General features: G+C 40.7%; 2 protein-coding genes across 2 annotated transcripts; one reads left to right on the forward strand and one right to left on the reverse strand.

Moving 5' to 3' along the window:
- Positions 1-1,169: 1,169 nt before the first annotated feature.
- Positions 1,170-6,861, forward strand: LOC134531612 (uncharacterized). The gene is made up of 3 exons (XM_063367401.1): positions 1,170-1,181; positions 4,912-5,067; positions 5,479-6,861. The coding sequence occupies exons 1-3, from the start codon at positions 1,170-1,172 to the stop codon at positions 6,859-6,861; spliced, it is 1,551 nt and encodes a 516-aa protein (XP_063223471.1).
- A 743-nt stretch (positions 6,862-7,604) lies between these two features.
- On the reverse strand, positions 7,605-25,628 carry LOC134531682 (aspartic and glutamic acid-rich protein-like). Its single transcript, XM_063367519.1, has 4 exons — positions 25,623-25,628; positions 8,609-8,989; positions 7,806-8,540; positions 7,605-7,763 (listed from the first exon to the last, which is right to left on the reverse strand). The coding sequence occupies exons 1-4, from the start codon at positions 25,626-25,628 to the stop codon at positions 7,605-7,607; spliced, it is 1,281 nt and encodes a 426-aa protein (XP_063223589.1).
- Positions 25,629-26,008: the final 380 nt, after the last annotated feature.

Raw genomic sequence — 26,008 nt, forward strand, 5'->3', positions numbered from 1 at the left:
GTAATTTTTAGGCATAAAACAATTAGTACAGATTCTTGAAAGCACTTAAGGGGCTTGCATAACACCTTTATCTTTATTTCTCCGCCATATAATGTTACGGTCACCGCTCAAATTTCACAGTTATCCTGTGACGACGAGACGAATGCGCGCCAGTTCAGAGACTTGCGCTTAGAGGCTATACCGCGCTGGAAGCACCAGCGAGCGTCGCGCTTATCGTCCCGCCTCACTAATAACATACACCCCTGACGAGGCGGCCCCTTAAGGACATTGCGGAACTCGAGGTCTAGCGTAGGAGTTATAAATTAAAATAAAGGGTTAATGGTTCAAATCTACACTCTTTTAAGAAATAATTATGTCGTCTAGAAATATTGGAAAACTACTTAACAAGTCATAGTATATAACGATTTTAGCAATAATATTGCTCAATATGGCAAAAAAAAATAATGATGGCTGCCTGCGACAGAACGGTACTCTCGCAGGTTACATCAGCACACTGCGGTACATGACCGGCGACGATTGCAGCAGTAGTCTAAAACAGCAGAGGGGGCGATCAAAGCTTAAGGCCTCTACACACTTTCCAATCCAATAGATCTGATCTCCAATTTATGCAAGGAGATCGTTATCCACACACTACAATTTATTTCTTCCGCTCTTGTCATGAATCAGTATTTCTGCGACTCTCGACCTGATCACACCCTCGTCATGGCTCCGTTATTGTCGAAAAAAAGGGGGTTGCTGTTACAACATCGTGGTTCATTCAAGAGCCTCCACTAGAAGGGAAGTTTGGACAAAAAAGTGGCTAAAGGAAAGAAAGAAATTTACGCATTCGATATTGTTGGAGCAATTGAACTCGGACGATTTCCAAATTTTTTAAATGTATGAATGAACAATGTTTGATAGTGTTGTTAAGACTGGTAAAGTCGTTCATAAAAACGTAATACCATTTTGCGAGAAAACAAGCAAATAATCGGAATCGATGCCCGACTGCGCTACATGCTATCCGATCTAAGAAGTAAAGTTTAGAGGGTCTGTCTTAAGTCGGCTAGTCGGATGGGGAAGACCGTCCAATCTTCCTAAATCGGATTCCAACTTTTTTTTTGTTAGGACGATCAACGTACAGATTACACAAATTGCCATTTTTCATCCTACGTTTAAGACATAGACTCACAATGGATTGGAAGGTGTGTAAGGGCCTTTAGAGTTGCGAACAGGGTCGGCGGGGTCACACGTGGAGACTTCGTGTGGCGGACAAACCCGAGTTTAGCCGAAGGTTCACGAGAGGCAGCCAGCAATCCAACAATCCATAACAATCTTTGGACAATTCTCGCAATGGGGAAGGCTGATTTAAATTTTTTTTCTAACCTACGCCATCGTTGTTAACACTGAATGTCAGTGGGAAACCTCGAAAACGTACAAAAAATATGAATACGCAAATACACAGAAAACAAGCCAAATCAGCCTGGGATGAAAACGACGAGACAGTTGCAAGAATAACAGTATATAAACGCAAAAAGCCGACTTTTCACAACAAAGCGACCAACAGGCGAACTCAACGAAGATACTAAGCAACAAAAACACAGACATAATAGGTGAACCCAGCGATGTGACTAAAATATTAATTCCTGACAACACGACGACGACAGTAAAAATGAACACAGTAGGCTTATTCAAGACAAAATATTTGCGAAGTCTCGCGAACTGAGATCTACTCCCGTAATCAGGCACATCAGGCAAGTATGTCGTCATTGTCAACCCGCTGCATTCATCTGTGCTATATATATTTTCTGACTAACTCCTTCCACAGACTTCTCTGTGCGGTCCATGCATTTAACTTTTGACATGATTTTTGCTAGTTTTCTGTGAATTTGTGTATTCATCAATTTTGTTCGTTATTGAGGTTTCTCTGTGACATGCAGTATATCCAATGAGGGTGTGTGTTCAAAAAACATTTAAATCCAATAATATACTATTGTACATAACTGACAATGCCGGGCTAACGTGTGATGGCGAGAAGCTACTGGCGGATGTTGCGACTCGAGGACTGCAACGGCACAGCTCCTTTCAGGCCTAGCGTTCAGAGTTGCGAAATCTCCTGAGGAGAGATTAGCATGATACAATTAATAACACAAAGTGTGATCTTTAATCTTTTGATTTATTTCCACTATCAATCTAAAGTAAGTACTTAAATAATAAATTTATATGAAATAATTTATAGTGAGAGTAATGTTACTATTGTGTTCTACTGTACTAGATGGTAGAATTCTACTTCTTTAAGGTTGTTGAGTGAACCATTACGAGCCCAGTGGTCGATAAGGACTACACATGCCTGTTTCTGTAACGCAGTATCACCTCAACATGCGTGCACAGTCCTCGTTGAGCAGCGAGCCACCGTAATTAACGTGAATGTCTGAAGGGAAGTTCAGCAGAAGTGTCTATTCTAGTTAAGAATAAAACTAGTTACTATTACGTTTCAAGTACAAAAACATTCGAGTCAAATTGGTGTGTAGTGCGAAACTGTCCGACCCGAGGTCGTGAACGGCTCACCTTGCCAACAGAGCCCTGCAAGAACATGAACAGTTCGCCCTGCCACAAGAGCCCAAGGTCGTGAACATCTTGATTCACAAAAAAGAGTGCCATTAGGTCATGAACAGCTCGCTTCGACATCAGAGCTCCTATCCTTCATGCCCAAGTGTTTTAGGTGTTTCTAAAAACTAATAAAATTTAATGTTATGTTCAAAATATATTTAATAATGATCGCAGGCTATCGCGGCCGTTACCAGTAGGTAACTCTACCCTGATGATGGCGACTGAAATGTCGACCGAAACGTCGGTGATATATTCGACTTGGACGCGGCTACAATCCAGAAGCCAAGCTACTTCGAAATATATTCATTTTAATTGAACTTAATCACCATATAGTTAGAGGTACACAAAAATCCGTAGCTAATGAATTAATTATCTTTGGTATAAATGCTACGCTTAATATATCTTAAAGAGGCCCAATTTTCAGTTTGCGTTGACACATTAATTTATTTAGTATAAAGTATAAACTGTTGTAGAATGAGTACACGATGCACTGTGGAAGAATAAAGCCTCTTGCAGGCGGGCAGCAGGGAGCGGCGCTGAGACACACGGGCCAGTGACGTCGCAGCGACGCGGACAGAGCAGGTCGGCGCGAACAAGCGCCCCCCTCCCGACCAACACGGCGGCTCACAATGGGTTTTGTTTACGGCGGGAGCTTCGCGCCGCGCGCAGCGTCGATTGTCGATTGTTCTGCAATTTGCATCCGGGCGCCCGGCGTCGCGCGAGCACATTGTCCCCGGAGCCGAGGCCCCCCCCCCCCGCCCCCCCGCGGGCTCGCCGGGGCTGGTTCGACGACCTCGCATTTCTTTAAATGGGTGCACACGTACCGTAGTTTACATTAAAACATTTCTGTTCGGTACTAGCTGTACCGGCCACGCGTTGCTGTGGCTCAGTCTGGCTGAATGGAAAATGAAAGAAAGGTGAAAGTACACGTTCCTAATATGTTTGATTTCACAATTTTTGAAGTGAAACTTCTTTGGATGCGATAGGAGTAAAATTACAATTACAATTTCAAGGCTGAATTTTATGCAATGTTTTCATTTGTGAAACATTATTTTGAAACTTTCTGATGACAAAGAGATATAAAGCGAGCACTACGAGTCAAGGTTTAAATAACAAAATAAGTTTCACTTCTATCACGTGAACGGAGTTACACAATCTATCTTGTATTAATATTTTAATTTTTTATTATTTTAAACACGCGCGTTTACGAATGCAATGTTCTGTCGAAATTTCAAAGCAATCGGTGAAGAACTTTCGGAGATTAACTATTTTGTACAAATTAACATTAACATTTTTATTTTTATATATTTCCAATTTTTTTTATAAATGAAAATAATGTTACGGTTTATTTTTTTAGACTGATGTTGGCCTGTCTAGGTCAGGCCTTTAAATTAAATGTACCTTCGGGCCAATTGCAACATTTTACAATTACTTTGAGGTTCTGGGAGCAAAAAGTAAATAAAAGGCGAAATATTACACGTTTGTACATAAATATAATTTTAATGTATTTTTAACAAACAAATATAAACATATTTAGAGACTGAAATAATACAGTATGTTCCAGTTATAAATTTTAATAGTATCAACTGTAAGAGTTGTAGGGTGTTGGTTCAAGGTTAAATTTAAAGAATAACTCAAAACAATTTTAAATAAGCGCATGCGCGAGTACTGCTTTGTTATATTCTCACTTGCAGCTCCACTTATGTTGAACGAATAGCTCTTTTCCCAGTTAGTAGAGGGTGAACCTCTAAACTTTATTTGGCAACAGGATGGAGCCCCTCCTCATTGGAATCTCTTTGTACGAGTGGTTGAGTGGTTGAACGTCGAAGTCCCTGACCATTGGATTGGTCGTAATGGCCGAGGCGACAGAGCTCTTTTTCGCTGGCCTCTACGTTCAGCTGACAAAACTCCATGTATTGTTTATTCTTTGGGGCTTTATAAAAAAATCGTGTCTACGTTCCACCACTACCTAATGATTTTCCGGAGTCGCGACACAGAATCGAAGAGGCTATTGCTTTCTTTACTCCGGACGTGTTAACCAAATTTTGGGAATAATTGTACTTTAGGTTGGATGTGTGCCGTATAACTAAAGGTATACCTATTTTTCATTTATAAGAAAAAAATTGTTAGTTTACCTTCAATTTGATGTATTATTTGTCGTGAATAGTCTAAATTATACTGGGATATTATTTTGTGGAAAAACCTATATTATGTCCCAAGAACCTGTGAATTAATTTCACAAAAACGCAACAGCATGTTTATAAACCAACCCGTGAAGCAGTTCAGTGTGGCATTCGGCCGATCGTGTGGTTCTTGGCGGGCCAGAAGCTTGTTCGAGGCCGCCCGCTGACCAGGCCTGGCGCAGCATGTACTGGCGTGCTGACCTCGGTCCAGCTGCGCGACAAGACCGCCAATAAGAGAGCGGCTGGGAGAGTCGACAAGCCGGCCGCTGTCACCGGAGGAACATCACCGCGCCAGAGAGTAACCGACACACTATCTTACACCGCGCTGACGAACTGCATCGTAGTTGTTTAGAAACCACCCAAAAGCTCATCAAATGCACCGACTTTGAGAAAAAAAGTAGGGAAAAAATAATAATAATTAGACTAGCCTAACCTCAACTGGGTTGCGTTGGGTTCGGTTAAGTTATTACCATCTTGTCAAACAGAATTATTATAGTTAGGTTTTAAAACGGGGAAATATTTTTCGTATATTTATTACGCTCGGCATTACTTTAAAGAATTATACGTTAGACTTCTCGTGTTCAAATTTCGGATTTTAAGTTAATTTGCAGCACGAGGACACGCGAATTTGCTTGTTACCGAGGTTACATGTTTGCACATCACCGGCGAGTGCTGAAAGACTCGCTCACTGACTTCCCACCAAGCACAGAGCAGAGGTCCTCGCAGGCCGCACGTGCCCACGGCCGGGGGCCACAGGTACCTGGACAAGAGCACCACAGGTGCCTGGACGAGAGCACCACAGGTACCTGCCTGGACGAGAGCACCACAGGTACCTGGACGAGAGCACCACAGGTGCCTGGACGAGAGCACCACAGGTACCTGGACGAGAGCACCACAGGTGCCTGGACGAGAGCACCACAGGTACCTGCCTGGACGAGAGCACCACAGGTACCTGGACGAGAGCACCACAGGTGCCTGGACGAGAGCACCACAGGTACCTGGACGAGAGCACCACAGGTGCCTGGACGAGAGCACCACAGGTACCTGGACAAGAGCACCACAGGTGCCTGGACGAGAGCACCACAGGTACCTGCCTGGACGAGAGCACCACAGGTACCTGGACGAGAGCACCACAGGTGCCTGGACGAGAGCACCACAGGTACCTGGACGAGAGCACCACAGGTGCCTGGACGAGAGCACCACAGGTACCTGGACGAGAGCACCACAGGTACCTGGACGAGAGCACCACAGGTGCCTGGACGAGAGCACCACAGGTACCTGCCTGGACGAGAGCACCACAGGTACCTGGACGAGAGCACCACAGGTACCTGGACGAGAGCACCACAGGTACCTGCCTGGACGAGAGCACCACAGGTACCTGGACGAGAGCACCACAGGTGCCTGGACGAGAGCACCACAGGTGCCTGGACGAGAGCACCACAGGTGCCTGGACGAGAGCACCACAGGTGCCTGGACGAGAGCCCCACAGGTGCCTGGACGAGAGCCCCACAGGTGCCTGGACGAGAGCACCACAGGTGCCTGGACGAGAGCACCACAGGTGCCTGGACGAGAGCACCACAGGTGCCTGGACGAGAGCACCACAGGTGCCTGGACGAGAGCACCACAGGTGCCTGGACGAGAGCACCACAGGTACCTGGACGAGAGCACCACAGGTGCCTGGACGAGAGCACCACAGGTGCCTGGACGAGAGCACCACAGGTGCCTGGACGAGAGCACCACAGGTGCCTGGACGAGAGCCCCACAGGTGCCTGGACGAGAGCCCCACAGGTGCCTGGACGAGAGCACCACAGGTGCCTGGACGAGAGCACCACAGGTGCCTGGACGAGAGCACCACAGGTGCCTGGACGAGAGCACCACAGGTGCCTGGACGAGAGCACCACAGGTGCCTGGACGAGAGCACCACAGGTGCCTGGACGAGAGCCCCACAGGTGCCTGGACGAGAGCACCACAGGTGCCTGGACGAGAGCACCACAGGTGCCTGGACGAGAGCACCGCACACCGCGCGGGCGTCTCACGGCTGGCGGAGGCCACCCCCGGGCCACTTGAAAGGAAGCGCGGCCCGCCTTGCTGATTCATTATTCACGAGTTCGCGAGCAGTCGCGGCGGGGAGTCTGTGCTCCGCGGAGCGGCGAGATGGAGTCTGAGTGGTTCACCGAGTTCCGAGCGCACCGGCATTTTGTTTCCGCTTCTAATTACTGCTCTTAGAAGTTAAACTCGCATTAAGACCACCCTTCCGTTTGCAGCCAAGTTGCTCTTCGCCATCTCTTGGATCCTATTTATAATCCGGGTTGGTCTGAAATATAGCGGTAATGATTAGATGGCGAAGTACTAAGTATGTTCTATTTAGCAAGAAATTCAAAATTTAATTCTTACGACTATTCCTTCTGAACATTGGGTATTTTAATGTCAACTGTCGCCTTTCCCAGTGATATGATATATTCAATTAGCACAGGTCTGTACTTGCAGCCCTTGTACCTCTCACTCTTAATTAGCCTATTTATTGTGAGTAAATTATTGATCTTTTGCTTTGGCTGTAGTTAGGCTCCTCTACTGATGTGTGCCGTTTCTTGCTCGTGAACACAAATCTTAAAATTAATTAAGTCTTATCAATAATTTTTTTTTGTAATTTGATCGTATGATTTTTTCTCCAAATTTTAATAATTTTAACTTAACTAAATGCCTTTATTTGATTAAGATTTATCTACTACAGTCATTCACAACTATTTTTTTACGGCAATGTCTTTGTACGTTTGTAATGTTTCCAGTAAGTTAGGCTCTTGTTCCCTGCAGATGATGATGCCACTGTCCAGCTGCCTACATTATCGTCCGTGCCCCATCCACACTCGTCTGTGCCTCGTCCACACTCGTCTGCACCTCGTCCAAACACGTCTGCACCCCGTCCACACTCGTCTGCGCCTCGTCCACACTCGCCTGCGCCCCGTCCACACTCGTCTGCGCCCCGTCCAAACACGTCTGCACCCCGTCCACACTCGTCTACGCCTCGTCCACACTCGCCTGCGCCCCGTCCACACTCGTCTGCGCCCCGTCCACACTCGTCTGCGCCCCGTCCAAACACGTCTGCACCCCGTACACACTTGTCTGCGCCCCGTCCACACTCGTCTGCGCCTCATCCACACTCGTTAGCGCCCCGTCCACACTCGTCTGCGCCTCGTCCACACTCGCCTGCGCCCCGTCCACACTCGTCTGCACCCCGTCCAAACACGTCTGCACCCCGTCCACACTCGTCTGCGCCTCGTCCACACTCGCCTGCGCCCCGTCCACACTCGTCTGCGCCCCGTCCAAACACGTCTGCACCCCGTACACACTTGTCTGCGCCCCATCCACACTCGTCTGCGCCTCATCCACACTCGTCTGCGCCCCGTCCACACTTGTCTGCACCCCGTCCACACTCGTCTGCGCCTCGTCCAAACACGGCTGCACCCCGTTCACACTCGTCTGCGCCTCGTCCACACTCGCCTGCGCCCCGTCCACACTCGTCTGCGCCCCGTCCAAACATGTCTGCACCCCGTCCACACTCGTCTGCGCCTCGTCCACACTCGCCTGCGCCCCGTCCACACTCGTCTGCGCCTCATCCACACTCGTCTGCGCCCCGTCCACACTCGTCTGCGCCTCGTCCAAAAACGTCTGCACCCCGTCCACACTTGTCTGCACCCCGTCCACACTCGTGTGCGCCTCGTCCAAACACGTCTGCACCCCGTCCACACTTGTCTGCGCCCCGTCCACACTTGTCTGCGCCCCGTCCACACTCGTCTGTGCCTCGTCCACAATCGTCAGCGCCTCGTCCAAACACGTCTCACCCAGTTCACACTTTTCTGCGCCCCGTCCACACTCGTCTGCGCCCCGTCCAAACATGTCTGCACCTCGTCAACACTTGTCTGCGCCCCGTCCACACTCGTCTGCGCCTCGTCCTCACTCGTCTGCGCCCCGTACAAACTCGTCTGCGCCTCGTACAAACACGTCTGCACCCCATCCACACTTGTCTGCGCCCCGTCCACACTCGTCTGCGCCTCGTCCACACTCGTCTGCGCCGCGTCCACACTCGTCTGCGCCTCGTCCACACTTTTCTGCGCCCCGTCCACACTCGTCTGCGCCTCGTCCACACTCGCCTGCGCCTCGTCCACACTCGCCTGCGCCTCGTCCACACTCGCCTGCGCCTCGTCCACTCGCACACCTTTGCCCTGTGCCGCGGCATCGTTTACAATTCCGCCGCAACAAACTTTCACGAAGTGAGCTCCCAGCGCATTAACCGTTAAACTGCCCTTCCACCTGAATAAACGCAACAAATAATCCCGATTGCTTGGTGTGTAATTACGTGACAATTTATTTGCAAAAGCGGATAAAATTTGGAAATACTTTTTTATGCTTTGAAAGTCATATAATGCGCTCATAAATATATGCGATATTTGTATTGCATATTAAGGCTTATACGAAGATATCCTTGATATAAATTTTGAAAAGAAGAAGGCTTGGGGATTATAGAATGTGAAAAATACTGTTCCTCTAATGTGCCGAAGGCTACATCCCGTATTAAAGGTATTTGATTTCCGCAGGAAAAACTAATGCACCGTGTGTTAATGCTTCCAGTACTTGTGAATGTTGTCTGCTAGAGAAGCAGTTGCTGCATTTGGCCGCTGGATGAGTTTCCTGATGAAAGTTTCGAGTGCAGGCACGGAATTTCAAAGCCACAGACCTGAGTTCCAGGCGCAGCCAGACAAGTGAATTGTAATAACGGCAGCAGCTTACATTGGAGGGTATTCGGCATTTTGAAGCCCGTCACAGCGGCCAATGTAACTGAGAAATCCCTGACTGTTTTGCTATTCCATTCACACCAGAGTTTAGCGATTTTTTTTTTCATGAAAACGTTTAGGTATAATGGAGAGCGGCAAGAAGGAATATGCTAAACTTGCTCTTCTGCGGCAAGCTGGGGTGGTGGCTGCACTGCGGACATGAAGCCATAGCTATTGTCGCTCGCCGGCAGGTTGACCAACTTCAGAACTTTTCAACACTCCACCCAAAACTGTGTCGGCTTCACGCGTGGAGCAAAACCGCGTTTGGAATAAACTTTATGGCAGCCATCCTCACAAAACGAGGGAAACAGCGGCGTGTAGGGAATTAAAAAAACAAACAATTATTGTGTTCCGTGATTATAGCTACACAGAACATCACGTGAGTTCATTTAAAGTGTCTGAATTCAAAACTTTTGAGTCTTTTGCAATGAAAGGTTCTTTTATTATTTAACAAACTAAATTTTTCTAAAAATAATTTCCTAAATATATCGGCGTAGGACTTGAAATACAATTTTTTCCGGTTATTAAATAAGACCAAAAACAACGCAGGGCACAATAACTCCAATGAATTGGAACACAATGGGCAAAGGAAAATGATACATGTCTAAAACGAAACAGAGATCAACTCTGTCAAAGAAACGAAGTATACATATAAAAATCAAAATCTCAAGTAGGTAAAATTGGTCGAATAAAATCTTGTTATATTATAAAAAATTGTCAGTATAATCAGATTGGAATTATATGTTTATATCACTATACTGTAGACACGATAACTGTCACAGTTTTTCACAAATAACTTCCAAACTGATACATAAAATCTAGTAGAGGAAAACTCTGTCGAGTAAGGGGTATAAATAGGGAAGATATTTTAAAAAACAGAAAAATCGCTGTAACTCTAGTAATATGGAAAATATATAATACATTTGAAGTATAACTCGAAGAAGTAATACCAAAAATCTTTTGATACGACCAACCATAACTGTAAGGGGTTGAAAAAACAAAGATTTGATGACAAAAAAATCATAACTCCCTTTGAATGCTCAACATCGAATTCACACCAATTTTTTTTTAATCTTATAATTTTTATCTAAAACTTTGGTCTGAAACAATTTTTGATTAGACAAATCATTGCTGCAAGGGGTTGAAAAAATAAGGGTCAGAATTAAAAAAATTCATATTGTTTGTAAATCCTATAATTTTTATCTAAAACTTTGTCTGTAAAAAATGTGATAAAACTAACCATTGTTGCAGGGGTTGAAAAATTAATGGGTTAGAACTTAAAAACATTCATAATTTACGTACGATTAACATTGTTAAATCCGTTCTGTTTTATTGCAAAAACTTAAATTATTTCTACAACTTTCGTCTAAAACACTTGTTTATACGCCCAACCATTACTGCAAGGGGTAGAATAAACAATGTTTGGAGGACAAAATATCATAACGTCTTTCGTAGACACAACAAAGAATTCGTTCGGATATTTTGTAATACTTATAATTTTTATCTATTTTTGTCGGAAAAAATTATTGATTCGACGAACCATTGCTGCAAAGGTTTTAGAAAAGGGTTGTAAATGAAAAAAAATCATAAAATTAATACCTTTTACACTATTAAATTCGATTTTTTTTTGAAACCAAAAAAAAATCTACATTTTCCCGAAATTATTTTTATATGACAAACCATTATTGTAAGGGGTTGAAACTAACAGGGGTAGAAAGACATACAAATTCATATATATATATAATATTGAATATATTATATAATTTAATATATTATATAATCTAATTTAATATAATTAAATATATAATATATATTTAATATGCACACTATTAAATCCGTTAGAATATTTTGTAAATCGTATAAATATGATCTAAAACTTTCTTCTGAAATATTTTTTATACGAACAACTATAACTACAAGTGGTGTAAAAAACAAGGGTTGGAAGTAAAACAAATTATAACCTAACTTAGTAAGGACACAATCGAATCCGTTAAAATTTTTTGTAACACTTATATTTACCTAAAACTTTTGTCTAAAACAATTTATTAAATAGAAACCATTATTGCAAGGGTTTGAAGAAACCTGGGGATGGAATGAGAAAATAAATAAAACTTCCCTACCCGGTACACTATCGAATCGATTCTTTTTTTTGTTTAACTGTCCTAATATTGACTAAAACCATTGTTAAAATACAATATTGTTATCCAACCATTACTACAAGGGGTGGAAATAATAAGGTTTGAAAGTAAAAAATAAATATTTTTGTTGAATAGATATACTATTATAGTCATTACAATTTTTTGTATGAAACCTAAACTTCACCTTAAACTTTGGCTGAAACAATTTTTGATGAAAATAATTATTATTACCTTAAAAATTTGGGTTGAAATGTATAAATATTCGCAACTTTCTTACTATCAAATTTGTTTGAAATTATTTTAAACCATATTAATATTATCTTAAACTTTGGTGCAAAGCAAATTTTTATACGGCAATTTTATTAGTGTAAGGGATGAAATATACTGTTTGAAGGTCAAAATAATTAAATAAATATCTTATTTGGCATATTATATGAAATTATTTCTTAAGCTATTAAATGCTAGATACATTGAGTTAAAATTATTCGTAATATATGTGCTGCATGGAAAATTAGAAAATATTGAATGGATCATTTTGTAATATTGGCGAACATAAATATGCTATGTACATTAAATTCTTAAAATGTCCCAGAAGTATATAGAAGTTTCCAAAATATTTCCAAAAATAAAAATAGGTAGTTTGAAATCTACCTACGCCTGTAGGCTGTGCAGAAGGGAATATATATATATATATATATATATATATATATATATATATATATATATATATATATATATATAGGAATTTTGTGTTTCTGGGGGGACTAGAAAAAATAGAAAGAAATATTTACAATACAGCTCAGTTAGACCTCAGGGATAATAGCAACAAGATAAGACAAGCCTTCAGTGCTACCAAAACGCTTCTCTGTTTAAAATCTTGTTACAAAAATATTTTTTAAGCCACCGTGTGTAGGTTTTTTTCTTTTCAATAACGCGTTTGGCATATGTGTGAACCATCTGCCGGATACTAGAACTGATAAAAGAGACTCTTGACAGATAGTGACTGAGTCTTCCATTTAGTAGGAAATAACACATTAAAAGAGATAAAAATATCAATATTAAATGTAAAATAAATATAAAGCAAATATTAAAAAAAAATCTCAAAACGATTTATATGAGTAAGAAACATTGTTACGCAGGTTGGTACTGCGTAACGAGGAAACTCGCCCCTGCGGGCTAGTGGGATACCACCCGCCATACACTGCACGGACTCGGCGCGCGAATTTCAATTGATGCGCGTTGGATAGCAGATCCTCGGGTCCACTCGTGCCGAATCGCCTTTGATCGGAGCACGTGGACGTGGTCGGAAGTTTCCGAGCCGCGTTTCCGATTCAGGATGTCCAGAATATTCCTCGCTGTTTTAGTATGGAGCGCAGCGAGTATATAAGCAGGCTGCTAGCACGAGTTCCATAGAGTCTTCTCTCAACCGGCTGCGTGAATAATGCGGTGACCACGACCCGCACCTGCGATCATCGACGCCGAAAGGCTGCCCGCTGAGGTCTTCAAGCTGCGCATGGATGCCGAAAAAGGCGGTAAGAGAGGCCGCAAATTATACAAGTCAGTTACGGACTTGGTAATAATTCAGTGGTAGCCCAGAAACAATTTGCAAGTTGGCACGGGACTTCGGAAGTAAAAAGTAGGTGTCGGACTTTGCAGTAAAATGACCAAGGGGAACATAGAAAATTCCGCCGAGGGTCATGAAGTGGTTTGCGACTAGGAGCATAACAGAGTTCTGCTCAGCAATACTTTAAAAAAATATATATATATATTTTCTCGTTCTATTAATACGGTGAAAATAAAGGTGTTACTACTTGATTAAAACATTAAGGGCGTAGTGCAGTGGCATTAGCGGGACTACCAGTCGTGGCGTTTAAGACTACCAATGAACATAAACAAGGAGGTAAATTTTTAATGAAAAACTGTTTTAAAATAATTTCAAGCAACAGCATGTTAGGTGATTTGTCTCCAATTTTCTGCACTAGTATAGTGTTCGTTTTATTACCAAATAGTGTGAATTAAGAGCCGGCGAAAATGTGCAAGTATCAGGGAATCAGCACGGCGGCAGAGGTAGAATAAAGACATTCGCTCCGTCGATGTTTCCGGTCCGACTGGGGTGATCAGGTCAAGGATCAACGGAAATAAAAAACACTCGCCGCTATCACTTAAACGACACTGAAGATTTTAGCCAATTTTATTTGGGGAGAAGTGTTGAAATTTAAATTGTGTTAGAAATATCTCGTTCCTAAGTCTCTGGTACTGTTAAAACAATGTCTAATTTTGATCTGTAATTGAAGGTTTAAGTATTTTGTATAAAAAAGAATTTGTAATTATAACTAAAAGAAAAGGGTCCAGTTAGAATTATTTATTGAGGAATAATTCGTGTGGTTATGAGAAAATGTTTAAAAAGTAGTGAATGATACGTAATTTTGTATAAGTTTATTTCAGGTGTTTTGTTGGTAATCGCTGGAACATGAATTGTAGCAGTATTGTGTAACAGCCAACATAATAAGAAAATTTATATTAATGTATGAGGATTATAGGTGTTTGTATAATGTGTGAATAAATCTCTGTACATGCCGTACTAAATATGTGTTATACATTGCTCTGTGTTTCCTTAAGCTCTTGTTGCCATTCTAATTTCCAACGACTAGGTAACAACATAATAGTTAATAACTTAAGTAGTATACGAATGTATTTTCTGGAACATGGCTTCTGGCTGTGGAGCGGGGAGCCGAGCCACATCTCTGACGTCACGTCCATCTCTGACGTCACGGCGGCCATCTTGGACCCAAAATTCCTCAAAATTCCTCAAAATTGACTCAAAATTCCTCAAAATGGACTCAAAATGACTCAAAATTTCCCGTTTTAAGAAAAAAAATTCCCGTTTTCGAGGGAAAAATTCCCGTTTCGATGGAAAATTAGGATTTCGAAAAACCACAAATGTCTTTTGCCTTAGAAAGAACACAAATTCCTAAAACTGGCTTAAGCATCCTTAACTCAAGCCAGCGTTAAGCCATTTATAGGATTATGACGTCACCGTTGCAATTTTCGTTACGTCCGCCATCTTGAAAATCCACAATTTTTATGTTAGAAAATCGGGAAAAATTTTAAAAATCATTAAAAAAATTATTTAATCGAATTAAAAAAATATTAAAAACCACTGTTGCAGTTATCGTTACGGTTGCCATCTTGGATTATATAAATGTTACATATTTCGTTACACCCGCCATCTTGGTTGAGTACCATGTCATTCTTACACTTTACGTTACGACCACCATATTGGATCCTATTAATGTTACAATTATCGTTATGGTCGCCATCTTTAAATTTGGACGCCATCTTGGAAATCCGTAGTTTTTATGTTAGAAAATCGGGAAAAATTCCAAAATTCATCAAAAAATTAATGTATTTAAATTCTGTATGATTATATCGATGTACGTCCTTGGTTCGATTCCCGACGAGAGTAAACGGTCGATCCTTCCTCCATGAAAGCTACCTAGACTGATCTACCACCACCAGTACCAAGTTTTATATCATCAACTGGTATGACATCATGTCCACCATCTTGTCTTCATCCGCTGGAGTCCACCATCTTGTTTTCGTCTGCTAGAGTGTGCCGATACCATGTAGTATAATTATCTGGTCACCATACTTTTGTCCTCAACTGTTGACATTGATCATTGACCTTGGCCTTTGACCTTGACCTTTAAATTTGACCTTGACCTTGAAATTTGACCTTGACCTTGAAATTTGACCTTGACCTTGAAATTTGACCTTGACCTTGAAATTTGACTTTGTCCTTGAAATTTGACTTTGTCCTTGTCGACCATCATGGATCCGACATTTTATGTTCAGTACATGCTACCAGGAGCTACCACCTGCCAGAGTACTCCATCTTGTGTGTGTACTTGTATTATGGAGTACATTTCCATCTGGTTAATTTTATTCTAACCCGCTACAGTGCAGTAATCATTTATTACCGAGGTGCCCCCGCCATCTTGAAATTCGACCGCCATCTTGAAATCATGTAATAATGTAGCTAGAAAAGCGGGAAAAAATCCAAAATTCATTAAATAAATCACTCATTAACTTACATATTGATTCGATCCGCTCCCGTCCTTGGTTCGATACCCGATCGATGCAATAATGTTTAATTTTATGAAAAAATAATAATTTCAATATACCATGTTCATCATTCTTAAAGAGACTTTAAAACCTCTACTAACATCATCCTATCAGACATCAAGACCACCATATTGGAAATTCATAATTGTAATGTTAGAGATTCGTGAAAAAGTTCAAAATTCATTAAATAAATTTGTAATCTATATACTGATTGATTAAATCGACTAAGGTCCTTGGTTCGATCCCTGGCCGATACAAATCAACTTTAATTTTAAAAAAAGTACCAGAAAAGTGTAAGGTTCGAGAAATAAAACACCTCAAAGTCTTTTACAAACATAATATTTATTACACAATTTCTATCCTACTACAGAATCACTTGCGAAAGCCAGCAATCTTATAAACATTTAGCCCTGCATAGACGTGCATCGACTACTTCTTAGCTCCAAATGGCTACAAATGCTTCAAAAGGCTCCAAATGCTCCAACAGCTCCAAAAAAAGGCTCCAAATGCTCCAATAACCACCAAATGCTTAACACAGCTCCAAATGGTTCCAAATGCTCCAAACGGCCTCCAAATGCTTGACAGCCTCCAAATGCTTGACTGCTCCAAACGGCTCCAAATTTTCCAAATTGCTCCAAATGTTCCAAACGGCTCCAAATGCTCGAAATGCTCCAAATGCTCCAAACGGCTCCAAATGCTCCAAATGCTCCAAATGCTCCAAACAGCTCCAAATGCTCCAAACGGCTCCAAAAGCTCCAAATGTCTCCAAATGCTCCAAATGCTCCAAACGGCTCCAAATGTCTCCAAAAGGCTCCAAATGCTCCAAACGGCTCCAAATGCTCCAAATGCTCCAAATGTCTCCAAAAGGCTCCAAATGCTTCAAAAGGCTCCAATTGCTCCAAACGGCCTCCAAATGCTCCAAATGGCTCCAAATGCTCCAAATGGCTCCAAATGCTCCAAATGGCTCCAACAGCTCCAAAAGGCTCCAAATGCTTCAAATGTCTCCAATTGTTCCAAGAGCTCCATCTTCAATTGATTCCAACTGATTCCAATTACTTTTCTTATCGAACTTGGCATGGTTACTAACATGTCTTTATTAGTATACATTTTGACTGGCAGTGGTAACGTATTTTGCACCTTTAAGTTATAAGTTTTATTTAGAAATCAGATTTCGATAAATGGTAGATACCATTTGGAAAGAAAATATATTAATTTATCTTCAAGTTTATACACATTTAATTTAAGCCATTATTGTATGTAGCCAGCTTCCCTCAGTTCTTTGAGTATGAAGGATATTTCTTTAATGTTCGAATAGTTTCCTGCACAAAGCGATCCATGTAGTAGTCGTAGCCTGTCAACCAATATGTTAGGATCTTCCCATGAGGTATAATCAAACTCTTCTGCTGCGTTCATCATCCTTGCATGTTTATAATAAATATTATTATCTCTGGTGTCTATCGTTTTAACACCAACCTCAAGGTCACTTTCGTCATCGTGACAGTGATTATCACAAGCTTGATCAGGATAATTTATTTTATTACGACGTTTCCATCGTTTTGGTCTCAAACCACCATCACAGTCTTCGCTCTTGCATGCTTTTGGTGCTTCAGCACAGTACTCAATCATGTCAGCCTTAGATGTGTCAGCACAGTCTTCGTTCACGCCAGCTTCTGATGTGTCACCACAGTCTTCAATCATGTCAGCACCACAAACTTGATCAGGATAATTTATTTTATTACGTCGTTTCCATCGTTTTGGTCTCAGACCGCCATCACAGTCTTCGATCTTGCCTGCTTTAGGTGCTTCAGTACAGTACTCAATCATGTCAGCCTTAGATGTGTCAGCACAGTCTTCGTTCACGCCAGCTTCTGATGTGTCACCACAGTCTTCAATCATGTCAGCACCACAAACTTGATCAGGATAATTTATTTTATTACGTCGTTTCCATCGTTTTGGTCTCAGACCGCCATCACAGTCTTCGATCTTACCTGCTTTAGGTGCTTCAGTACAGTACTCAATCATGTCAGCCTCAGATGTGTCACCACAATCTTCAATCATGCACGCTTCAGATGATTCATCATAGTCTTCGACCTTGTAAGCTTCAGATGGTTCTCCATCTTTCTCATTTTCATGGAGACGACTAGATATTGGAGTAAATATATTTTCATTTCTAATGTGGTTACAACTTCCTTCGTTTGTTTTAGATTTTAAATTATTATCTTGATCTAGATCAGTAATTTTAGCATTAGCTTTTTCGCCTTCGTTCCTCTTCCGCGATGTTGTAGCCCAGTCTTCGTTATCTTTATTCATCTTAATTGTACAGGTCTTGTAATGTCTATCCAAGTAATATCTTCTACCAAAGGATTTCTGACACTGACTGCAATGAAATGGTTTTTGACAAGGACCCAAATTACACTCGCTTCTCTCATGTCGTTTAGCATTCTTTCTCAAGGTAAACACCTTGCTACAGTATCTACAGTGATGACGTTTCGATACAGCGTCAGATCCTAAATCGGAATTCATATTAGTTACCGAGACTAATGCCAGTTGCAAACTAAGAGTTTTAAATTAGATATATTACTTAAATAGAATTTTTTAATTATTTTTTAAATTAGATATATTACTTAAATAGAATTTTTTAATTATTTCATCAGCGAGAATTAATTTATCTCATTCAAAGGTACTTTTTGCAAGTAGTTCTGCTTTTCAACAACAGATGTCGCCACATGTTACTTGCAGGTAAATAATATTTAGTTCTTTTATGCGGGATGCGGGATGCTCACTAACGATCGAAATAGAACGATGGCTTCGCTAGACTCCAAGGAGAAGGAAGTTCGTCCATCCTGTTAGTGCTTCTTAGATTTCTCAGAAATTATTTGACTGAGTAATGATAATTTTTTTTTTTTAATTTCCGCCTGATAAAAATATTACAAGTAATGATTGAGTAGCAGAAGTTCACTAATTATATGCAACCTTGAATAAAAAATGACATGCTTCATTAAGTAAAAAAATCCTTCATGCAGAGATAAATTCCTCATCAGTAACCAGAAGCACTCGGAGAAAACCATCAGATGTATAGTCAGGAATAATCAGAAGCACCCAGTGAAAACCATCAAAATATTGTCAAGAATAATCAGGAGCACACGGAGAAATCCATCAAAATATTGTCAAGAATAATCAGGAGCACACGGAGAAATCCACCATAATACTGTCAAGAATAAACGGGAGCACACGGAGAAAACCGCCATAATATTGACAAGAATAATCGGAAGCACACGGAGAAAACCGCCACAAGTTTTCTTTGATATCATAAAATTTCAGGAAAAAATAATAAAAAATAAAAATAAATTAATAAAAAATTAAAAAAATAAAATAAAAAATACATAAAATTCTGGCTTGTACTAGAACTATATCTTTGCTCAACAATGAGAAGTTCACAAGCTAGCAGAATCTGTTTATGTATTTTGTTAAATTTTTTATTAATTTATTTTTATTTTTTATTATTTTTTCCTGAAATTTTATGATATCAAAGAAAACTTGTGGCGGTTTTCTCCGTGTGCTTCCGATTATTCTTGTCAATATTATGGCGGTTTTCTCCGTGTGCTCCCGTTTATTCTTGACAGTATTATGGTGGATTTCTCCGTGTGCTCCTGATTATTCTTGACAATATTTTGATGGATTTCTCCGTGTGCTCCTGATTATTCTTGACAATATTTTGATGGTTTTCACTGGGTGCTTCTGATTATTCCTGACTATACATCTGATGGTTTTCTCCGAGTGCTTCTGGTTACTGATGAGGAATTTATCTCTGCATGAAGGATTTTTTTACTTAATGAAGCATGTCATTTTTTATTCAAGGTTGCATATAATTAGTGAACTTCTGCTACTCAATCATTACTTGTAATATTTTTATCAGGCGGAAATTAAAAAAAAAAATTATCATTACTCAGTCAAATAATTTCTGAGAAATCTAAGAAGCACTAACAGGATGGACGAACTTCCTTCTCCTTGGAGTCTAGCGAAGCCATCGTTCTATTTCGATCGTTAGTGAGCATCCCGCATCCCGCATAAAAGAACTAAATATTATTTACCTGCAAGTAACATGTGGCGACATCTGTTGTTGAAAAGCAGAACTACTTGCAAAAAGTACCTTTGAATGAGATAAATTAATTCTCGCTGATGAAATAATTAAAAAATTCTATTTAAGTAATATATCTAATTTAAAAAATAATTAAAAAATTCTATTTAAGTAATATATCTAATTTAAAACTCTTAGTTTGCAACTGGCATTAGTCTCGGTAACTAATATGAATTCCGATTTAGGATCTGACGCTGTATCGAAACGTCATCACTGTAGATACTGTAGCAAGGTGTTTACCTTGAGAAAGAATGCTAAACGACATGAGAGAAGCGAGTGTAATTTGGGTCCTTGTCAAAAACCATTTCATTGCAGTCAGTGTCAGAAATCCTTTGGTAGAAGATATTACTTGGATAGACATTACAAGACCTGTACAATTAAGATGAATAAAGATAACGAAGACTGGGCTACAACATCGCGGAAGAGGAACGAAGGCGAAAAAGCTAATGCTAAAATTACTGATCTAGATCAAGATAATAATTTAAAATCTAAAACAAACGAAGGAAGTTGTAACCACATTAGAAATGAAAATATATTTACTCCAATATCTAGTCGTCTCCATGAAAATGAGAAAGATGGAGAACCATCTGAAGCTTACAAGGTCGAAGACTATGATGAATCATCTGAAGCGTGCATGATTGAAGATTGTGGTGACACATCTGAGGCTGACATGATTGAGTACTGTACTGAAGCACCTAAAGCAGGTAAGATCGAAGACTGTGATGGCGGTCTGAGACCAAAACGATGGAAACGACGTAATAAAATAAATTATCCTGATCAAGTTTGTGGTGCTGACATGATTGAAGACTGTGGTGACACATCAGAAGCTGGCGTGAACGAAGACTGTGCTGACACATCTAAGGCTGACATGATTGAGTACTGTACTGAAGCACCTAAAGCAGGCAAGATCGAAGACTGTGATGGCGGTCTGAGACCAAAACGATGGAAACGACGTAATAAAATAAATTATCCTGATCAAGTTTGTGGTGCTGACATGATTGAAGACTGTGGTGACACATCAGAAGCTGGCGTGAACGAAGACTGTGCTGACACATCTAAGGCTGACATGATTGAGTACTGTGCTGAAGCACCAAAAGCATGCAAGAGCGAAGACTGTGATGGTGGTTTGAGACCAAAACGATGGAAACGTCGTAATAAAATAAATTATCCTGATCAAGCTTGTGATAATCACTGTCACGATGACGAAAGTGACCTTGAGGTTGGTGTTAAAACGATAGACACCAGAGATAATAATATTTATTATAAACATGCAAGGATGATGAACGCAGCAGAAGAGTTTGATTATACCTCATGGGAAGATCCTAACATATTGGTTGACAGGCTACGACTACTACATGGATCGCTTTGTGCAGGAAACTATTCGAACATTAAAGAAATATCCTTCATACTCAAAGAACTGAGGGAAGCTGGCTACATACAATAATGGCTTAAATTAAATGTGTATAAACTTGAAGATAAATTAATATATTTTCTTTCCAAATGGTATCTACCATTTATCGAAATCTGATTTCTAAATAAAACTTATAACTTAAAGGTGCAAAATACGTTACCACTGCCAGTCAAAATGTATACTAATAAAGACATGTTAGTAACCATGCCAAGTTCGATAAGAAAAGTAATTGGAATCAGTTGGAATCAATTGAAGATGGAGCTCTTGGAACAATTGGAGCCTTTTGAAGCATTTGGAGCCTTTTGAAGCATTTGGAGCCTTTTGGAGACATTTGGAGCATTTGGAGCATTTGGAGCCGTTTGGAGCATTTGGAGCCTTTTGGAGACATTTGGAGCCGTTTGGAGCATTTGGAGCCTTTTGGAGACATTTGGAGCATTTGGAGCCGTTTGGAGCATTTGGAGACATTTGGAGCTTTTGGAGCCGTTTGGAGCATTTGGAGCTGTTTGGAGCATTTGGAGCATTTGGAGCATTTGGAGCCGTTTGGAACATTTGGAGCAATTTGGAAAATTTGGAGCCGTTTGGAGCATTTGAAGCAATTTGGAGACATTTGGAGCATTTGGAGCTGTTTGGAGCAGTCAAGCATTTGGAGGCTGTCAAGCATTTGGAGGCCGTTTGGAGCATTTGGAACCATTTGGAGCTGTGTTAAGCATTTGGTGGTTATTGGAGCATTTGGAGCCTTTTTTTGGAGCTGTTGGAGCATTTGGAGCCTTTTGAAGCATTTGTAGCCATTTGGAGCTAAGAAGTAGTCGATGCACGTCTATGCAGGGCTAAATGTTTATAAGATTGCTGGCTTTCGCAAGTGATTCTGTAGTAGGATAGAAATTGTGTAATAAATATTATGTTTGTAAAAGACTTTGAGGTGTTTTATTTCTCGAACCTTACACTTTTCTGGTACTTTTTTTAAAATTAAAGTTGATTTGTATCGGCCAGGGATCGAACCAAGGACCTTAGTCGATTTAATCAATCAGTATATAGATTACAAATTTATTTAATGAATTTTGAACTTTTTCACGAATCTCTAACATTACAATTATGAATTTCCAATATGGTGGTCTTGATGTCTGATAGGATGATGTTAGTAGAGGTTTTAAAGTCTCTTTAAGAATGATGAACATGGTATATTGAAATTATTATTTTTTCATAAAATTAAACATTATTGCATCGATCGGGTATCGAACCAAGGACGGGAGCGGATCGAATCAATATGTAAGTTAATGAGTGATTTATTTAATGAATTTTGGATTTTTTCCCGCTTTTCTAGCTACATTATTACATGATTTCAAGATGGCGGTCGAATTTCAAGATGGCGGGGGCACCTCGGTAATAAATGATTACTGCACTGTAGCGGGTTAGAATAAAATTAACCAGATGGAAATGTACTCCATAATACAAGTACACACACAAGATGGAGTACTCTGGCAGGTGGTAGCTCCTGGTAGCATGTACTGAACATAAAATGTCGGATCCATGATGGTCGACAAGGACAAAGTCAAATTTCAAGGACAAAGTCAAATTTCAAGGTCAAGGTCAAATTTCAAGGTCAAGGTCAAATTTCAAGGTCAAGGTCAAATTTCAAGGTCAAGGTCAAATTTAAAGGTCAAGGTCAAAGGCCAAGGTCAATGATCAATGTCAACAGTTGAGGACAAAAGTATGGTGACCAGATAATTATACTACATGGTATCGGCACACTCTAGCAGACGAAAACAAGATGGTGGACTCCAGCGGATGAAGACAAGATGGTGGACATGATGTCATACCAGTTGATGATATAAAACTTGGTACTGGTGGTGGTAGATCAGTCTAGGTAGCTTTCATGGAGGAAGGATCGACCGTTTACTCTCGTCGGGAATCGAACCAAGGACGTACATCGATATAATCATACAGAATTTAAATACATTAATTTTTTGATGAATTTTGGAATTTTTCCCGATTTTCTAACATAAAAACTACGGATTTCCAAGATGGCGTCCAAATTTAAAGATGGCGACCATAACGATAATTGCAACATTAATAGGATCCAATATGGTGGTCGTAACGTAAAGTGTAAGAATGACATGGTACTCAACCAAGATGGCGGGTGTAACGAAATATGTAACATTTATATAATCCAAGATGGCAACCGTAACGATAACTGCAACAGTGGTTTTTAATATTTTTTTAATTCGATTAAATAATTTTTTTAATGATTTTTAAAATTTTTCCCGATTTTCTAACATAAAAATTGTGGATTTTCAAGATGGCGGACGTAACGAAAATTGCAACGGTGACGTCATAATCCTATAAATGGCTTAACGCTGGCTTGAGTTAAGGATGCTTAAGCCAGTTTTAGGAATTTGTGTTCTTTCTAAGGCAAAAGACATTTGTGGTTTTTCGAAATCCTAATTTTCCATCGAAACGGGAATTTTTCCCTCGAAAACGGGAATTTTTTTTCTTAAAACGGGAAATTTTGAGTCATTTTGAGTCAATTTTGAGGAATTTTTAGTCAATTTTGAGGAATTTTGAGGAATTTTGGGTCCAAGATGGCCGCCGTGACGTCAGAGATGGACGTGACGTCAGAGATGTGGCTCGGCTCCCCGCTCCACAGCCAGAAGCCATGTTCCAGAAAATATATTCGTATACTACTAACTTATCAAGTTTTAAATTGATACATAAATTAGTTAATTATATTGCAAATGAAAACAAAAATAACCAAACCTTTTCGTAATCTGATTTTTCAATGCCATAAATCCAAACTATGAATAAAGTTTAATTTTATGTCCATGGTTTGTTAGTGTATGAAATAAGTGTCTTAATAAAGAATATAAATTAAAATGATTGAAAATTTTTAATCAGTAAACCATTTTCATGAATGTAAAAGTCATTCTAGAGACACCAAATACTTACTGACAAATATTACTAACCTGTGATACTAGAAGGATACTACTGTTCTGGTTCATGATTATTTTCTTCAAGTTTTGAGTGCAACATGCCACTAAAAGGAAGGAAACAAGTGGCAACTCTAGCTTCTAGCTAGGCACGCCTGCTCAATGCTGGTATCTGTCAGTGTTTTCAGGTGATGTCGATCGTGCAAAAGTTCCCATGGCTCATTACTGCTGCATTAATAAACAACAAAAAAAAATGTATTAGAGAAGTCCACGTGTGATAGAAGTGAAACTTCTTGCTTATTATCTTATTAGTTATAGGAAACATAATTCTCTAAGGATGAGGTCGCAGATAAAAAAAAATGTATTGGAACGCTAAACTACTATTGCGCAAATATGCAAGTGTGAAAGTATGCAAGTGTACAAGTTTGTAAGTGTGCAATAATGTGTGTGTGCAAGTTTACAAATTTGAAAGTATGTACTATGGAATAATGCAAGTGTGCAAGTATGCAAGTGTTGAAGTATGCACGTACGCGAGTCTGCAAGTGAAAGTATGTAAGTGTGCAAGAATTCAAGTGTACAATTAGGCTGCATTATTTCTACCTCTCCCCCACCGTCGCCTCCTTTACTGGTTCCCCCACCACACACCCAACTGTTACCCAAATGCGATAGTAATTTTCGTAACGCTCGATAATTGTGGCCCTCTCAGAAAAAACGTTTATCTTCAAAAATAAATATGTGTAGAATCGCTTGTTTAAATTCAAATGTTTTTAAGAGAAAACGTGTCTGGAAGAATACCGTGCTAAAACAAACCCCTGAGGGCTGTTTAGCGTGGCTTGTTGGCGGATCACAGGCCGATGTTGGCACTACCGAGGCAGCCGTGCTCCGCCGCTGTAGCGCTAGCGAGGTCAGGAGAGTGGGCGAGAGAACACACTCGCAAGCAGCCCTAGACATTGAGAAGGCAGGAGGGGGGTAGCGAGCACAGAGAACCATCAGTGTGGTGTAACAGGGAGAGGGGGGGGGAGGTTAAAAACAGGCAAATGTAATTTCGCGAGGCCGCGAGTTGGGAAGCCTGCCAGGCGACCATCTCGCCAGTATTTCCTTTTAATCTCTCTCTCTCTCCCCTTCCTTCTTCCCAAGACGAGCTCACCCCTCCCCCGGGTGGATCTGTGGCGAATACGTGAGCCGTGCGAGCCCGCGGCTCTCAAATTTGAATTGAGGTCGGGCGCGCGGCGATCCGAAGCCCTGGAATTGAAACCCAATTTCCCCTGGCAAAGTTTCAAATAATTACCACCATGTGCGGGGGCGCGGGCGTCGCAGGGCGGGGCTGGGAAAAAAATAATAAGCTGTCTGGCTTCGAGACAGTCTCTTTGAAGCGGGGAGAGCAGGGGGCGCAGAGCAGCGGGCGAGCTAGAAGCGCAGTCGTGCCGCTGACACGAGTCAGCCAGTTGCAGCCGCAGTCCTGTGGGAAGACAGGGCGTTCGGTGAGAACACTCCACTTGCATTGAAGAGTGTTTACACCAGTAGCTACTAGGGCAAGTAACAGGATAAATTATATGGGCAGAATAAACGTAATAAAAACCAGGGGAAGTAACAGGGGTGATTATACAGGTGGAGTTAAAGTACAGTAACTGGGGCAAGTAACAGGAATAGTTTATATGGGTATAGTAAATGTGA

The sequence above is a fragment of the Bacillus rossius genome, chromosome 1 (assembly GCF_032445375.1).
Source record: "Bacillus rossius redtenbacheri isolate Brsri chromosome 1, Brsri_v3, whole genome shotgun sequence".
Taxonomy (NCBI): Eukaryota; Metazoa; Arthropoda; class Insecta; order Phasmatodea; family Bacillidae; genus Bacillus; species Bacillus rossius.

Excerpts from the sequence above, each read along its gene's own strand:
- LOC134531612 (XM_063367401.1), top strand. Across the intron at positions 5,068-5,478 it reads GAACATCACCGCGCCAGAGA|AGCAGAGGTCCTCGCAGGCC; the intron begins GTAACCGACACA and ends CACCAAGCACAG.
- LOC134531682 (XM_063367519.1), bottom strand. Across the intron at positions 8,541-8,608 it reads CGCAGAAAAGTGTGAACTGG|ACAAGTGTGGACGGGGCGCA; the intron begins GTGAGACGTGTT and ends GACGGGGCGCAG. Across the intron at positions 7,764-7,805 it reads CGAGTGTGGACGGGGCGCAG|ACGTGTTTGGACGGGGCGCA; the intron begins GCGAGTGTGGAC and ends GACGGGGTGCAG.